At 29.2% G+C, this 18623-nt stretch overlaps 2 protein-coding genes across 2 annotated transcripts; both read left to right on the top strand.

The window, feature by feature from the left end:
• Positions 1-1397: 1397 nt before the first annotated feature.
• Positions 1398-4016, top strand: LOC115889014. The gene is made up of 2 exons (XM_030908914.1): positions 1398-1521; positions 3239-4016. The coding sequence occupies exons 1-2, from the start codon at positions 1471-1473 to the stop codon at positions 3905-3907; spliced, it is 720 nt and encodes a 239-aa protein (XP_030764774.1). The 5' UTR covers positions 1398-1470; the 3' UTR covers positions 3908-4016.
• Positions 4017-11100: 7084 nt separating this feature from the next.
• LOC115889012 lies at positions 11101-15275 on the top strand. The gene is made up of 2 exons (XM_030908913.1): positions 11101-11206; positions 14529-15275. The coding sequence occupies exons 1-2, from the start codon at positions 11156-11158 to the stop codon at positions 15201-15203; spliced, it is 726 nt and encodes a 241-aa protein (XP_030764773.1). The 5' UTR covers positions 11101-11155; the 3' UTR covers positions 15204-15275.
• Positions 15276-18623: the final 3348 nt, after the last annotated feature.

Genomic DNA, 18623 nt, shown 5'->3' with positions numbered 1-18623 from the left:
CATATGATTATTACATGCGTGACGTGTAAGCAATATAAAAAATACATATGAATGTTGTGTTACATTCGAGTCATTGCACATCTTGTATACCAAATAAAAGTTAATTTATATATTTATATATCTTCTTCTTCTTGTAATAGGACAAGATTCTGTCAATACTGTCAATTATTGTCCTTTTGTGATGTTGATGTCCAACTGTCATACCAACGTTTTGGGCGCCTACCAACTGGGCGTCTTGTCTTTGGCTTTTGTTATTTATATATTTTTCAGAATATTATAATATTAATTGCTAAAAAACTTGCTTTTATTCATCAGCATTAATAAATTTTACTTATTATTTTTCTAATTTAGAATTTTATGCGCGCTTTTCTTTTATAATTTAGTATTCGATATTCGACCAAATACCGAATATTAAAAAGAGTGACTGAATACCAAAATATAGCCGAATATTCGTCACATCTCTACTTCTTTCCTTCGTCAATGGTTGTATTTGACCCTTGGCAAACACATCACACTTTTTTTATTAAAAAATAATAGGTATGTCGATGTCCATGGATTTTTGAAGAGGACTTTTAATTAAAAAGTAAGATCTCAAAAGGAACCACAATCACAGTCATTCCCTGATAGTACAGCCATGCCCTCAGAGAAAAGTTATTCCTCAATTTTTTTTGCTATAACCACAGGAAACATCTATGTTATCTGTGCTATAACTGCCGATTTTTTACTGGTACTTGTATTCGATATTTAAAATTATAATATAATAATTAATTTTTAAAAAGTGGTTTAAATTACTACAAATATAAAATCCCTAACATATAAACAATATTGGTGATAATATAATTAAAACTGGTGTAATTACAATATTAGATATAGCAGCTAATCACAACATTGCTGCTAGTGTTTAATCATATTTAGTGACAACGGGTTTATTGTTTATATTACAATAGAAAAAATTACGTGTTTATCCAATGTTACTAGGTTTTTCAATTTTTATTTTTGACAATAATTATTGTTGCCATTATTTTTTGTTGGAAAATCTACATTTCGTAGCAGTAGAATATCATGATTTATTATATCTATATTATCTATATCTATATTCCTTGTATCTTTGACGGAACTACATACTCTTACAAATTGCCTGTTTTTTAATTTAATATTTAAAATATTTTCGTTCCGCAAAATTACATCCCAAGTCATAAAGTATGTTTTTACAAAGGAAAAACTTTCCAATTTGTATAATAATATGAAGTGTCGTATTATTTATAATAAATATCGTTATCATATTTTTTTTAATTTCTATAAAAATAAGTTTTGTTCTTTGTAATCAAGTGATTGAACTATAACAACTTAAATCTTATCAATGTTTTGAACTATAGATAAGTTTCTAATATAAAAGCATACATGCATTCATTGATTATTGCAGTAATTACAAACGGTTTTATATTTTTATAGGTATTTCAGCAATAGAAAATGGCTTCAAAAACCGCTTTTATAGTTGTTCTGGCTTTTTTGGCCTTACAGGTAATATTTTCCTATTTTCTAACAAAATATTTTAATATATTGTTTTTATTTTATATAATTATTTTAAATATAAATGTAACTTCCTTCCATCTCAATTTATTGGGACCCTAAATGATCAAACATAAGTATTTTTGGCGAAATAACATTCATTTCAAAAAATTAGTTTATTTGGTGTTGAACTTTAAAAATTACTATTAACTTAGTATTTATGATATAAGTAATATATGTATAATTAATTTTTACCATCAGTAATATCATTCAATACGGAGTCATAGAATCTAAAAGAGCGTGTTATAATACATTCTTAATAATTTTTAACGACAAGAAAATTATTAGAATATTAACGGAAACAAATACAACTTAAGCAAAATGATATTAATGATCGCCGTACCTATTTAGCTCTATAATAAACAGGGTCCGGCAAAAGTGCGACGAGCATCTGTAGTTCCTCTAGAATAAGAAACTTAAGAATTTTGTTTAAGTGCAAACCTAAAGTATGTACGAGGATGTATTTCAGGAAAATATTTTAACTTCTATAGGGCGACCCTTTAAAATAGAAAACCCTGTATATTATCGCATTTTTGACTTCCTTTTAGATCACTTTACATAATCCTAAGATATGAGTAAATATATCTCTATAATTTCAGATATTAAATAAATAAAATATATATTTTTCACCCTTTCTTAAAATAATTATTAGGTACAAATACAAGAATTGTCCTGAAATCAAAACTATATTAGGTATTTACTTTAGATGGTGTATACTTACTTTGCTATAAATATCGTAATCTTAAATCAACATGAGGGTGTTCAAAATTCTACACCAAACTTTCTAAAATATAAAATAAATTTTGTTATAAATGGAACAACCTGTATATTATTTTTTATTCGATGGAGAGCTAAAAAATAAACATTTTTTTGTATTTAAAGTATTTCAAAATGTTTAATGGTTTCGCAGATACACGCAGTATTATTTCATATGGCTCTTTCAACGGTAAAATACGAGAGAAAAATCATTAGGTGGCTTTGATTAAAATTTACTGCCGAAAATGGCCCTAAATATAAAATATAAAACCGCGAATATCTGCAAAACCGTTAAAAATTTTGAAATACTCTAAATACAAAAAATGTTCATTTTTTAATTCTCCATATATTGAAAAAGTAATACACAGGGTGTTCAATTTAAAAAAAAAACGAAGAAAAATTATTTTATATTTTTATAAGTTTGGCGTATAATTCAGAACATCCTGTATAATTTACGACTACCATATTTATAGGAAAGTAAGTACAGATCATCTAAAGTAAAAACCTTTTATAGTTTTGATTTCAGAGCAGTTCTAGTATTTTTAATTTTTTTTAAGAAAGGCTATAAAATATTTATTTTTTATTTTTTTATTAATATCTTTGAAATTATCGAAATAAATTTACTCATGTTTTAGGATTATGTAAAGTGATTTGAAAGGAATCTAAAAATGCAATACTATACAGGGTGTTGAATTAAAAAAAATGATCTCGATTTATTCACACTTTTTTGAGCCACCCTATCGAAGTTAAAATATTTTCCTGAAATACATCCTAGTACATACTTTAGGTTTGTGCTTAAACAAAATTCCCAAGTTTTTTTTATTCTAGGAACTACAGATGCCCGACAAACTATTGCCTAAACCCTGTATATTTACATTTTTCTGCTAAATACTGATATTAGATATGTACTCAGGTGTCTGGAAATAAAATTCCTGTGAACGGAGTCTTCGATGATGCCATCGAGTTTGCCGAAGAGTTGCTTGGAAACGTGACAAATCTCGCAAAAGAAGCTTTAGAAGAAACCGAAAAAGTGATCAATGACATAATTAAAGATATCGACAAAATTAAACAAAATGGTACTGATTACGCAAAACAACTAGTCGAAGAAGAATTGAAAGAATTAAATGAATTAATCGACTTGGTAAAAAACAATACGGACGGAGTAGCCAAGGAAGTTCTACAGTGCATTGAAGATGTCGAAAACGATATTTCTGATTTGGAAGTTTCCGCCATCAACGCTACTACAATTTGTGCCGATAACCAAGTCGAAGCTTTCCTCAACGATATTCTTCCGATCCTCGATGACATTGCAGCAGCCAACAGCCAACTGGCAAACCAAACTGCTGAATTAGAAAAATGTAAAAATGATTTCTTCGTAGTGGACTGTCTTAAGGCTGTTGCCCAAAATTTGTTCGACGTTATCTTAAAAGTTCCAGACGAGATTCAAAGTGACGTTGAAAAAGCAGAAGAGGATCTGAAAACACTGGTAGAACAGGTTGTAGCATGTACTGAAGATGTATTGCCAGATATAGAAAAGAAAGTGTCAGTTCTCACTGAAGATTTCTTAAAATGCATAGAATAGAATTAATTGCTAGGATTGCATATCGAATAATTTAGAAGCTTATCTAATTTATAATGTATTTATATTTATTATATTATGGTAGTAACAAATAAATTAAAATAAATAATAACTGTTGTATATAATTTATTAATATGATATATAAATTTGAATACATATAAAATACATATAAAATAAATATTATATTATTCAATTATGGTCCGTATAAAAAAAATGTGTGTGCACTAGTGGGCATATTTGAAGTGAAACTTCTGACTAACAGCTAATAAATTGAAGGATTTGAAGGACATGTTTGAAAAAGTGTAGTTTGATATGTTGAAAAAGTTATAATTTAAAAAATATATTTTTTACGCTTAAAAATAGTTTTTTACGTGTTACATATAGTTTTTTACGCGTAAAAAATTTAATGCTAAAAAAGTGTCGACTTAGAGACGCGCATATGAGTTATCACTGGAATATTTTTCTAAAACAAACATGTGCGCCACTGACTTTTTTAACTCTTGTTAGCAAAATTCTGTAGGCCGTTTAATGCCGATTAAAAGTTGTCTCTTGATATTTTGTCGAATTGGATCTCCTTGATGAGATAAACACAATTTTATTAATTTGTCATAATGCAAGCCTAATAGCACCCTTCAAGGTTTTTTAATATAATTAACTGGCCTTATTAACACTTAACTGAATTAAGTGTTAATAAGTACTCACTGATTCCTCATCAAAAAATATGAAAAAAAGTTCCTATAAAAGTTGCAGAAATGCATAGGATTAAAGTTACAGGATAATGGAAGTTTTAAAAAATAGATGTTTTGTAATTATTTTAAATACCATTCTTTTATTCTTGAATTTGCCGTAGGTAGCACTGATAAATTAGATTAAATAAATAATTAGATTAAATAAATAATTTATTAATTTCATTTTAATTTTAATTTTATTATTTTTAATTAGTAAAAATGCGTTTATTTTATAAAGGAAAGCGAAATCGACAAAATATCAAGATACAACTTTTATTCGCCAATAAATGACCTACACAATTTTACTAACAAGAAAAAAAAAGTCAGTGGCGGACATTTTTTATAGAAAAGTAGGCGATAACTAATATGCACGCCCCTGGTGAACCTGAAGTCGACACTTTTTTAGCAATAAAATATGTTGCAGTGTTATGTTAATAACATCACAGTCCTTCGATTAATCAAGTCATAATTAATTTTTAATAGTATTTTGTTTTTAATTTGAGCATATTAAAATTTGAGCCAGTACGTTAATTTCAGCCAACTAAAACTAAATCAGTAACAAGAATTTTCATAAAATTATAATAACATTTCCATAAACGGAAGCAAAGACTATTTCAAATAAAGGTATATTTTTAAAATAAACAAATCTCTTCTTTAATGAATATAGTAAATATCATATTCGTCATAGAAGAATATATTCTTTTCGTTATGTACAAATCACACATTATCTTACACGCGTTGCTTTGACGGATGATCTATTTTTCTGTGTAAATACTTGATACTATTTTAAAACAAAAAAAAGTTTTAGTTTCATTTTTTTAATCATATAAAAATCTTAATTAAATAGCATGAACTTGTTATAATGAGTAAGTACAGGGTGGGTCAAATTCGACGCTTTTAAATGGAAACATCCTTTTCTATAGGAGATAGACAAAAATTAATATCGGTGTCTGGAGCTCAATTTTTGTCAAAAACATGATGGTGAAAACCACATATCGATATCTGTTACCGTTTCGGAGTTACGGGGTGTTTTTCAAAAATATGCATTTTTAACAAATCGCTGTAACTTTTTTGCTATGGAAAATTTTGTATTTTTATGAAAACATTTCCAAAGCATCTTTTTACGTAGAATTTAATGGTTTAAGTGTAATTTTTTTAAAATTAATAATTTAAGAATTATCAACAGAAAATTTGATTTTTTATATGGGACACCCTGTATAATTTTAATTTATTGAAAAGAATTTAAAATTACCTTTTCAAAAATACAACACACTTGATATTTTGCTCCATTCCTCTTCGAGATATAGAGTATATAAAAATTCGCCCGCTTTAAATAAGTAGGCTTTGAACGGCACCGGCTGTAATGCAAAAAAAATCTAGCTGTGAGCATCAATTAAAACGAAAATAATATTTGCTATGAGAGATGCAGAATTTTATAACAATTTAAAATATATGTAACCAACATCATATTCAATAAAAATAAATAGCAAACCAAGACATGATATTTTGCTACATACAGATGTTCGACATATCGACCGTCTTCTGTAATGGACAGACGGGGCAGTTTTTCAACATTTCTCGCTGAATTCATTTCAGTGGGGGTGAAAGATACCTTCTCATAACTGCTAAGTATTTCTAATTCTTGTCTAGATTATACGGAAGAATAAGGAACCTTTATTCTTCCGCAAATATATCCATAGGTTTAGATTCATGGGCACTAAGTCAGGCGGCCTCGACGGCCATCGGCTGGGATCTTGGTTAGCTATTCAATTGTTCTTGAAATTCGCTGCAAAAATTTGCTGATAACTTCAGCGTTCAGAGGCGGTGCGTCGTCTTGCTGAAAAATATGTTTTCGAGTTCCATTAAGGGCATATCATCAATAAGGGGTCCAAAGCCTACTAGTTAAAAGTGGCGAACTTTTAAAAATTCTGTATTTCGAAGGGGATTATAACAAAATATCAAGTGTGCTATATTTTTGGAAAGGTAATTTTAAATTATTTTCAGTTAATTAAAAATATAGAGGGTGTCCCAAATAAAGAATCAATTTTTCTGTTGATAACTCTTGAATTATTAATTTTAAAAATATTATACTTAAACCATTACCTTATTTTACTCAATAATTTACTCAGACCTAAATACAAAATATTTTCATGGTGTCTGTCTGTCTGTCTGTCCGTCTGTAACACGATAACTCAAAAACCGCTATACCGATTTTAACTAAATTTCGCACAAAAATACTGTGACACCCGAGATCTGGCTATTAGTTTTTGGTGGGGGTGGAGGGTTCGTAAGGGGGTATGGGACGGGGTTAAAAATTTTAAAAAATTGTAACTCTAAAATTACAGTAGCTAGCGAAACGCGGTTTTCAATTTATCATTAGGAATAATATTTGCAACAAAATTTGTAATAACATCAAAATCAGTCAAAGTCGCAGTTTTTGAGATAATTGAATATTAACATATTTTAGTATGGGCGGCTATACGTGCCTCCCGGCGCCAATTTTTTAGGAAATGTTATGCTCTACTCTACAAAAATCCGCGATGTAGGGGACAAATATGATGGGGCAAAAATGTATACAGGGTGTTTCAAAAAATCTGGTCATTGATTAATCACGATCCTGCTTAAAGTGCTTGACGTAAAAAGCTGATTTTGGGAAAACAGATTGACTTTAGGGTGTAGAGGTTCGATAAGAAGGGATTTTTCGAAACTCGAATTCTAAAGGAGTGAAACCACCCCTCAAATATTAGAATATTTTTTATTTAAAAACCGGTGAGTTTTTCGGAAAAACTCTTAAACACGTATATTTTATTTTGTTGTTTTACATATTTTAAGATTTTTTAAAAATGTATACAGGGTGCTTCATCAAATATGACCATTGAGTAATCACGATTCTGCGTAAACTGCTTGACGTTTAAAGCTGATTGTTGTGAAACGGAGTGACTGTGGAGTGTAGAGGTTCGATAAGAGGGGGTTTCTCGATTGTTTTTTTTCATGCTGACATAAATGTGAGAAAATTTTATCCGGTTTGTATTTTAATGGAAATTCTTTGCTTTATCATCACCATTAGAAATGATTAATTCGACGTGAACGAAGTCGCGGGTACACGCTAGTATCTCCATAATTTCAGAGATATTAATAAATAAATAAAAAGTATTTTATTTTCAAACTTCCAAATATTACAAATACAAGATCTGTCCTGAAATCAAAACTCTATTAAGTATTTACTTTAGATGGTCTATACTTACTTTGCTATAAATATCGTAATATTAAATCATACAGGGTGTTCAAAATTCTCCGCCACACTTTCTAAAATATAAAATAATTGTCCTTTGTTTTTTTAAATGGTACACCCTGTATTATATTTTTTATTAGTTAAAAAAGGAACATTTTTTGTTTTTAACGTATTTCAAAATGTTTAATGGTTTCGCAAATACACGCAGTATTATTTCATATGACTCTTTTTCAACGGTAAAATACGAGAGAATAATCATTAGGTGGTTTTGATAAAAATTTACCGTGGAAAATACCATATTTATAAAATATAAAACCGTGAATATCTGCAAACCAGTTAAAAATTTTGAAATACTCCAATTATAAAAAATGTTCATTTTTTAGTTCTGCATCTACTGCAAAAAAAATATATAGGGTGTTCCATTTAATAAAAACCTAAGAAAAATAATTTTATATTTTAGAAAGTTTGGCGAACAATTTTGAACATTCTGTATGATTTACGATTACCATATTTATAGCAATAAGTACAGACCATTTAAAGTAAATACCTAATATAGTTTTGATTTCAGGACTGTTCTTGTATTTTTAATATTTTTTTTAAGAAAGGTTGTAAAATATATATTTTTTATTTATTTATTAATATCTCCGAAACTATCCAAATATATTGATTCATATCTTAGGATTATGTATAGTGATATGAAAGGAAGCCAAAAATGCAATAATATATGTATAGGGTGTTCCATATAAAAAAAATCATCCCGATCCACTCACGCTTTTTTATTTCACAATTTAAGATTACGATATTTATAGCAAAGTAAGTACCTACAGACCCTCTGAAATAAATACCTAATAAAGACTGTTTTTGCATATTTAATTTTTTTTAAAAAAGGTTGAAAAATATATATTTTTTATTTATTTATTAATATCTCTGAAACTATCGAAACACATTTACCCATATCTTAGAATTACGTAAAGTGATCTGAAAGAAAGTCAAAAATGGCAACAATATACGGGGTGTTCCATTTAAAAAAATCAGCACGGTCCACTCACACTTTTTTGAGCCAGCCTGTAAAAGTTTAAATATTTTCCTGAAATACATATTAGTACATACTTTAGGTTCGCACTTAAACGAAATTTCCAAGTTTATTATTCTAGGAGGTACAGATGCCCGACGCACTATTACCGGACTCTATATTTATCCCTTCAAAAACATGAATGTAAAAAATGCCAAATTTCACAAAGCATGCTTCGAGAAAAGGATGATACAGGAGGCACTGCCAAGGCGTGCCCCTAGATATGAATATTAAAATAAAGTTATTTAGTTAGTAAAATATAATTGTTTTTTTATATTAAGAATTTTTATCTATGCCTGATTTTATATGTACATATTCTTGTCTTCTCAATTGACCTTCGATGTGAGTGTATCAATATTATTATTTAATAATTATAAATTATATAAAAATAGAGAACGGAAGTATTTACAGTATCTTGTTCATCTCTGCTTATCACTTTCTCGCATCTCAGAATTTAATCAGTTAAACAGAAATAAAGAAAACACCACTTTATATTTCAGGTGTCACCTGGCACAAGACTAAAACGTAAGGACACGTGTTGGTGAGAATTGATAAATACGCACGAAAATAAATTAAAGCTACCTATTGTCTATTTTCAAATACAGGTGTAAGAATTTCTACTTAACGCAAGTAAAAATTGATAAAGACCGCATATCATTTTGTTGGCGGGTTTATTTCTTTAAAAACGTTTAGGTATTTTGCCACACAAACAGAAATCTAACCAATAAAAATACTTATATTTTACAGGCTTTATTTAACTTGTGTTAGTGTGGGACATATCTTGCGAGCTGAATTAGAACCATTTCCTGATCGATTTGACTAAATTTAGTAATTTGCAGAGACATCTCTGATATACATGCGTATCTTCGGTGATAACAATGGCGTGCAGTGCAAATCGAAACAGGGTAGGCAAAAATTGACAAAATAATAAAATAAGAATAGTTGTTCTTCTTCCGGGCCCATATGCAATCTTGTATGTTAGCTATGATTTGTACAGGGTTTCCAATTTTTGGTTCAATCTCGATCCCTGAGTTTTCATTTAGACGTTCCCCTGAAGGATATTGAAATTCGCATATAGGTACCTTTTTTATACAAAAATAGCAGCTCTTTGCTTGTAGTTTATTATTTTAACCAAAAAAGACAATCCAGAACTCTGTCTGCTTTTCATCAACAACTCCCTCCACCACCACCTCCATCATCTCTCACCTCCTTCTGCCCCCTAATTAATCTTGTAAATATTATGGAGTGTCTGGTGAATGCTCACATTCTGTAATGAAATTCGATATTTGTTGTCTTCAGTCTATCTTGATTTAAGAAATACATCCCTGTTGTCCTCCTCACAGACTGCCATAGAAGCTTCGGTAACAAATCTAACACATCTTTTATAGATTGGGATTCATCAGTTACCATAGTTAATAAAAAACTTTTTGGATGGACATAAAAACAATTCCACTGAATGACCGGATTAATAAATCTTAGAACGTCTTCTTCAAAATTTCTAGACCATCTAATCATATTTATTAAATGACGAGGACTGTACATGACCGTACGAGAACCTTACATGACCGCTTAAACTTGATATGGAATCATAAAGGTGCGTAAACCTTAACTACATATTCATTTAATATTTGAAGGTTCTTTGATACTTTATTAGAGGAAATATAAAGTCTTAGTATTCTATTTGCGGCTGTTAACCAACGGGAATGAGATAATTTGTCCGGGTTTCTCTGTATTAGGTTCTCCGTACAAACACCAGAGGTAATAGCTTGACATATTATGTCCCATAAATATTTTTGATAGGTAGTCAGATCCTCAGGAACAAGTTCTGGAAAGTTTTCACTTTGTATCCGATGAAACGATGTAAATGGTAAATTATTACAGTTTTCTACATCTACTTGTCCAAAATAAAGTAAATATATCATTTTTTTTTCAAATGTAGGTATGCTGTTACTATGGATTTGGGGTAAAAGTGAAGTGTGTTTTTGTTTCTCAGCAAAATTCTAAAGGTTAATCTTGGAACAAAGTTCTATATTTTGTTTACCAATCAAAAATAATATCTATTTCTAAAAATAAATTGCATATGTAAATTGTTACTCTCTTTAATACACCAGTTAATTTCCAATATTTTTTATCGACACTTGAGATTTAGATAATTTTTAATATAAAAAGCCGAATTTTAAAATTTAAAACATTAACAGAAATACATCAAACCCAACAAAATGGCATCTAAAGTCGTAGCTGCTCTCTTCGTAGTTTTCTTAACTTTCCAGGTAAATAATTTTACATATATAAATATATATATATATATATATATATATATATATATATATATATATATATATATATATATATATATATATATATATATATATATATATATATATATAATATATATATATAATTACACTTTTTACATTGTTTTTATTATCACATTTACACATTATTTACACTGTTTTAATACTTTTAATATAACAATATACATTATAATACCTAACACTATTTAACTCTAATTCAATAAAATATTTTAGGACATATATTTTGTATATAACTTTAATTTGTAAAACGTTGGTGAATGGTGTAGATAAAACAAACTTATTTGATTATATCGCATTAAAGCACAAATTTTTAAGTCACAAACTATCTTGTTAGAATTTTGCTTTATCTCACTTTTAAAAGGATTTATGTTTTACTCTTTTTCTGCTTTACTCTTCTATTCTATTCCCAGAATATACATTAAAAACAAATTATAGGGTTTTTAGCCAACTTTTAAAAAAATATGTATTACCAAAAATGGCATAAACGTAAAAGCTATACAGTACTCGTATGTCCCCGGATTGTCTTTACAAGAAGAAAAAAAAACTTTTTTATTATTGACATTTTAAGAAAAATGTATTCTTCATAAAAATTTTTGCTTGTTCTAAAACGGTTAATGCCGTTTATACTTTTCCAAATTTCCATACCGTTTTAGAGAAAATTAAAAAGAAAACATGTATTATTAAACTATTTCTACAAGGTCCTAAAGATCAAAAAGCGTTTTTATGGTAATATTATTTCGATTTAATTTTTTGATAGATGGTTATTATTAATTTTGATTAACGTCATATTTTTTGCTGTTATTACAGTATCACATTTTCCGATAATTTTATTACCACCACCATAGCATCGAACTAAATAAATGTTGTGCTTCTTTAACATTTTTAAACCAGCAAAAACATGAGTAATTAAAATTCTATCAATAACATAAAGAATAGAATCAAAACTATATTTCCATAGAAACGCGTTTTGATTTTTATAGGACTAAAGCTTGATTTTCATGCATCCGTTGTCCGAGGATACGTTGATACGATATTAATTTTGTTGGTAGAATTGGTTAGAAAATTCCGCAGTTTTTAAATTTATTGCATTTTCATGCCTCCGTTTATCGGATATACGTTGGTGTCATTTTATATTTTCGTTTCCATAACGATTTTGCTATTTTACTTATATTTTTATTAAGGTTAGATCAGGCCCTAGACACTCAATAGTAATTTTATGGGACTACAAATTTAGTTTCTTCCGCATCGCCAGACGGCGCAAAAGACATTAAAGTACAGGTTTCTAATTATATACAAAGATGACATGACAGCTTCTATATTTACTACCATCTATGGTCTAATTTTGGTCTAGTTGTCAAAATGTTGGTGATCCGTCAAATTATTTTTAAATCATTTTTAAATAATTATTAATTTAGATATTCCTGATTTGTCGGAAAGTTCGGTGATTTGTGTTTATAGTTTGTGTTTTTAATATTATGTGCATTTTGACATTTACTGTTGATCATCATTTTCGTGTTAGATGCTAAACTTTTTTATTAAAGACATTTTAAACATCTTAGAAATAATACATTTATGAACGAAATAAAAATATATTTTATCATAAATAAGTAAGTACATAGTTGGTAATATAGTATTTTTACTAACAGTTAATTAGTAGTCGTAAGTAATATTTTACTATATTATAATTTATTTGTTAAACCAAAAAGAAATAGGCGCTATGTGCTCTATTCTTGGTGTATAAAATATATATATTCATAATTTAATTTTTGGTTTTGAATATGTTACACTTCTAATGATCTAATAAAACATAAGATGTAGTAAACAAGTCTATATTTATTATTTTATATTTTACAAGGAATAATTTTGCTCTTGAATAACGTTACCGTTTTAGTTAGCGTTAATAAATAACGGTACGCTAAAATTATGTCATGCCAAAACTCTCCATTAGTTTCTTCCGGATCACCAGGTGGCTCTAAATGAAGGACCTATTTATTTTATATCAGTGTCCAATCTATCTCTAGTACGTGACATTAGTCTATGGGTTAGATTAAATTTGTCAAAAAAGTGTCAAAAAAAATTGTCAAATAAGTGTTATCGTATGAACGGATCCGTTGACCGGCTGAAGTAAAATATTTCCAGATGAAAAGTGGCGCGAAAACGCTATGACCAATCAGAGCACCGTCGGACCATCGTATCAACGTATAACGTATGCATGAAAATCAAGCTTAAAGCTTCATTCAGAACATCGCAGTTAGTGCAATAAATTAGTGGTTTCAATTAGCGTAGAAGTTTGTCCTTTTAATTTCAATGCATAAGCATTCAGAACGTCAAAATTAGTGGTAGACATTTTCAGTTAGTAGAAAAAGTTATCAAACTTTTAACTTTTTCACTAATTATTATACTTCAAAATTTGCGAGTCAAAAGAGAAATGTCGTTTTGGCTTTTGATTATCTTCCGTCAAGAGAAATTGTGGCTAGAAATCAAAAGTTGATTGTTTTATAAGCTAAATATTAGGCTTTATCTATGGATACAACTGACCAACGCAGGCTGTAGCTAGACTTGCTAGGATATTGTATTAATTTTAATTGTATTTTTTAAACATTGTGAATGATCGTAAACTAAAAAGTATAAAGTGTAATAGAAACCACTAATTATTTATTCCACTAATTGCGAGGTTCTGAATCAAGCGTTATAGGAACAAATTCAACTATATTTTCATGTTTTTTTTTAAATTTTCTTTAAAGCGGTATGAAAATTTGGAAAACTATAAACGTTATTAAGCATTTTAGAACTAGCAAAATATTTTATGAAGAGTGCATTTTTCTCAAAATGTCAATAATAAAAAAGATTTTCCTCTTGTAAAGAAGGGACATACTGTAGGTATATTTTTTAATTGAGACAGCCTATATATTACAAATATTACATATGCCCTTTCTTTTTAATAGTTCTATATAAATTTGTTAAAAATTTGAAAAAAAAATATATAAATTGTATAACATTTTCTCAACTACATGTTTAACTTGAAACCAATAAACATATTATTTATTTACAATTTCATCAACTTTTAATTATTTTTACATTATGTTCAATTCAGATGATTATTATGGTTGTCTATCGCATTATGATTAATTTCTGTATCTAACTAAAAATAAATGGTTTTATTCCTAATAGATTACGGAGAAAACTAAAGTTGTATTAAGTATCAAACCAACATTTAAATTTAAAATCGACATTAAAAAAATAAACTTAAAATTTTTAAACCGATATTTTTATTTAGGCATCTGATGCCAGGGCTCAAAAAGTAAACGGTGCCTTCGATGACGCAATTAACGTGGCTGAAAACATCCTCGGAGTAGTAACCAATATCACCAGAGACGTTTTGGACTTGGCCGAAAACGAACTTAATACTATCATCGACGAACTGGACAAAATCAAAGAAGGCGGAGACGCATATGCCAAAGAAGTAGTCGACAAGGAACTAGCTGAAATCCGTAAACTCATTGACGACTTCAAGAACAACACAGACGGTGTCGCCAAAGAAGTTTTGGAATGTGTCGAAGGTGTAGAAGGTGATGTTGAAGCTCTGGAAGTTTATGCTCTCAACGCATCAACTGCTTGTACCGACGGAGCTGTAAAAGCAGTCGTCAGCGACATTTTACCAATTCTGGAAGCTATTAAAGAAGCTGACGAACAACTGGCTGCAGAAAAAGACGCTTTGGATCTGTGTAAAAATGAGCTCATCCCCATAACTTGTATCAACAATGTTGTTAACGATTTAATCACCATCGTTTCGAAAGTCCCATCCTCCATTGAAAACGATGTCGCCAAAATCAAAAGCGATTTTGAAGTTTTGGAAGAAAAATTAGAAAACTGTGCTAACGACGTTGTACCTGAAGTTGTAGCAAAGGCTGCCACACTTGTAGATGACTTCTCTGCCTGCCTTCAACAATAAATATATATAGATATATTTTTTTATAAAAGATATTTTTATATAAAATTTTAATAAAGCTAATTAAGAAAAATATTATGTATGCTGTTTTATTTATTAAGAATATTTCAATGATTTACTCTTCCTAATGGTCATTAACATACAAATTTGAATATCTTTAATGTTTTTATAAACATAAATTTCAATTTCAGTTTCGAAAAGAATAGTAGTTTGAGTGTTGGTATTGCATGGTCTTATGAAACTCTCAAAACACAGTTTGTTTATATTTTGCTTGTATACGTTCAAAATAAATCAATACTTTTAGGTCGGTTCTTAAACACATACCAAAGTTATGAACTGACCAAGAACCAACCTAAAAGTATATATACTGAGTGTTTTTACTTTTAGCCCTATTTTCATAATTTTTTAGCAAACTATATATAAATCTATCAACTTTAATTCATAAACTCAGTTTTTTATAACCAAACTTTAGTATTTGGCTTATTATAGAGAGTTAATTGAAGAGTTGTTTTTTACCTTAATTTTAAAACACCCTGGGCAATAATTTCGTGAATCCCTTTTCTTAAAACATTATTTTTCATTAAAACCATGTCTCCTGGGCATTTTGTTTTTAATAAATATTTTTTTTACATTTGGTTTTATTAAATATTAGTAACACTAAAATAACTAAGGATATTTAAAAAAAAACTGTAATTACTAAGTGTACAAACAAACAAAAAACTTCTAAAAAATAGTCTAATATTTTGTATTGCCTCCACCGGCTGCTATAACAATCTGTAGACGTCGCGTCGGTTCATAATGTTAATGAGACTGCAAATATATTGTGTTAAGTTTTCCCATTCTTTTTCAAGGGCCAAGCGAATATTCATCATTTCGGCCATATTTAATAAGATCAATGACATTTGCACAATCTTCGACACTAAGAACCGTATTCAATCGTACACAACAATAATCACCAGAGTCACCTCTTTATCATTAAGAATAACTTCAAAAAGTAACAAGAATTGAAGAAATTGTAAAATGTTTGTAATTTCATTTTGCTCTTAAAAATTAACCAAGGCATTTGTTGACATGAGTCAAAAAACAAAATATTCAAAAGACATGGTTCTGTCCGAAAAATAACGTTTTAGGAAAATTTGCTCACGAAATTATTGCACGGCATGTTTTAAAGATAGTGTAAAAAACAACTCTTCGATTAATCCTATATAATAAGTGAAATACTAAAGTTTATAATAAACTGAGTTTGCAAATTAAAGTTAATATATTTATATACAGTTTGCTAAAAAAATCAAGGAAATAGGGCTAAAAATAAAAAAAATATAACACTTTAAACTTGACCAAAAATTTCTCCGTTGTTATTTTATAAAATATAAACTACTTATTTTTGGCAATTTCAAGTTTATTGTTTATTGTATAATTCCAGTGTTGTGTGCATTATTTTAAGATAAGGTTATCTAGGTACATTTTCGACAAAAAAATATTGTTTTTATTAATCGTTGAATAACATTTTTAAATAATCCACTTCAAATGGGCCACTTGTAATGTCTGTTATGTACCTACAAAATGTGCGATTAAACGAAGCAATTATATTGCGTATATAAAACTTGTTATCGAATGTAAAAATATGTTGCAAAGCAATTCAGAATGATGAACAATGAAATGCGTCTTGATTAAGTAAAACATTACATAAGATAATAAGTACTTTATAAATTGTCACGTTCTGTAGACAAATTTCTCCGTGATTCTTTTCTTTTCTTGAAACAAACAAAATTACAAATTTTTACTAACTAAAAAAATATATATTTATATAACTAACACAAAATATCATCTGTTTTTATTACTTGATTACTTGCATGAGATCCACCGGAGATAAAATTATTTCGTCAAAATGTTATCCAATTACATATTTAAAGCGCCGTCCATACTTAAAAATATTTTTGGGGAATATTAATATTTTAAGTCGACGATTTAGCGGAAAGGTAGACCGTTTGGGTAAAAGTAAGAGAGCCGGATAATTGGCGAATAACCCTGAAGCAAGTTTTGAGTCGATGAACCAGCGTTTAATATCTTGCAGCGCCGTACTGGCATCTCTTTGGTCCTTTAATACTTGCAATGTTGCTTTTAATACTGACTTGTGCAAAATAAATTAGTTACAGTATTACTTTTATTGTCTACTCTTATAGTAAAAAATATTAATTCCTATGAAAAACCACTTGACTTGTGATCAACAACGTTAGTTTAAGCATTACTTGATCAAGTAACACTTAAACTTGATATATTTTAAAGATAACTAGAGAATCATATTATTATATGATTCATTGACAAACAAGACAAATATTTACTATAGGATACATAGTTACTATTTGATATTTAATTCAACCAAGCATTGGACACCAATAAAAGCCATTTCAAATATCTAATAGGCGTGGGGTGTCTCACTTTGGTAAAAAATGTACAAGTACTGCCAAAATATCACTTTACTTGCAAGCGACTGCCAAGGACTGCGAAGAAGACTGCCTATGACTGCCATGTAATTATTGTAGGCGACTGCCGTAAGATTGCCAATGACTGCCAGCGACTGCCAAGAAAATGTACATGTAATTCCAATAGTGAGACACCCCTCGCTAATAGGGGACTTCAATGCAAAGGCAAAAGAACGAAAAGAACAAGAATAACAACCCGGAAACTTTGGAATTGGAGAACGAAATATGCATACCATCAGAACCTGTTCATTGCCAATACATACTTTGAGAAGAATACAAATAGAAAATGGACATGGTAAGCTCCTAATGGGGTTACTAGGAATGAAATTGACTTCATTTCAACTAACAATATAAACACAGTAAATGTGATGTAAGCGTTCTTAACCCGTTTCGAACAGGAAGTGACCACAGACTCGTCAGAACCAAAATAGTCCTTGACATTCGACTAGAAAGATTAAAATTGATCAGGAAACAAATAACAACACTGCTGGACAGCCGGCTGTCTGAGGAAGAAACAAACACACAAAAGCTTATGGACACACTACTAAACTGTGCAAAAGAAATCGGGCGCCCACAGTGGCGTAACAAAGATTGACTGATGAGACGAAAGCACTTCTCAAGAAAAGAAGAGAAATGAAAACCGAGAGCAACATACATAGAATAGAATAGACAGAATTATGTGAGACAACAAAAACTACAATGAAAAATTTGTACAAACTGCAATTATCGAAAACAGAAAAAGCTATAAAAACGCTAAGAAATTCCTCATGATCGTAAAGAAGCAGCTAATCGCATTAACACACAACAACATCAGAATAACAGATAAAAACGAAATAATAAGCCTGGTAACAGGGTTTTACAGTGACATTTATAAAGCTCCAGAAAACATACATATAGAAGAAAGACTGCCCCTTCCCACAAAACAACACCCCAGAAGTTC

The sequence above is a fragment of the Sitophilus oryzae genome, unplaced genomic scaffold, assembly GCF_002938485.1.
Source record: "Sitophilus oryzae breed Bouriz unplaced genomic scaffold, Soryzae_2.0 scaffold_810_pilon_pilon, whole genome shotgun sequence".
Lineage (NCBI taxonomy): Eukaryota > Metazoa > Arthropoda > Insecta > Coleoptera > Curculionidae > Sitophilus > Sitophilus oryzae.
This window is presented reverse-complemented; position numbering and strand designations above follow the sequence as displayed.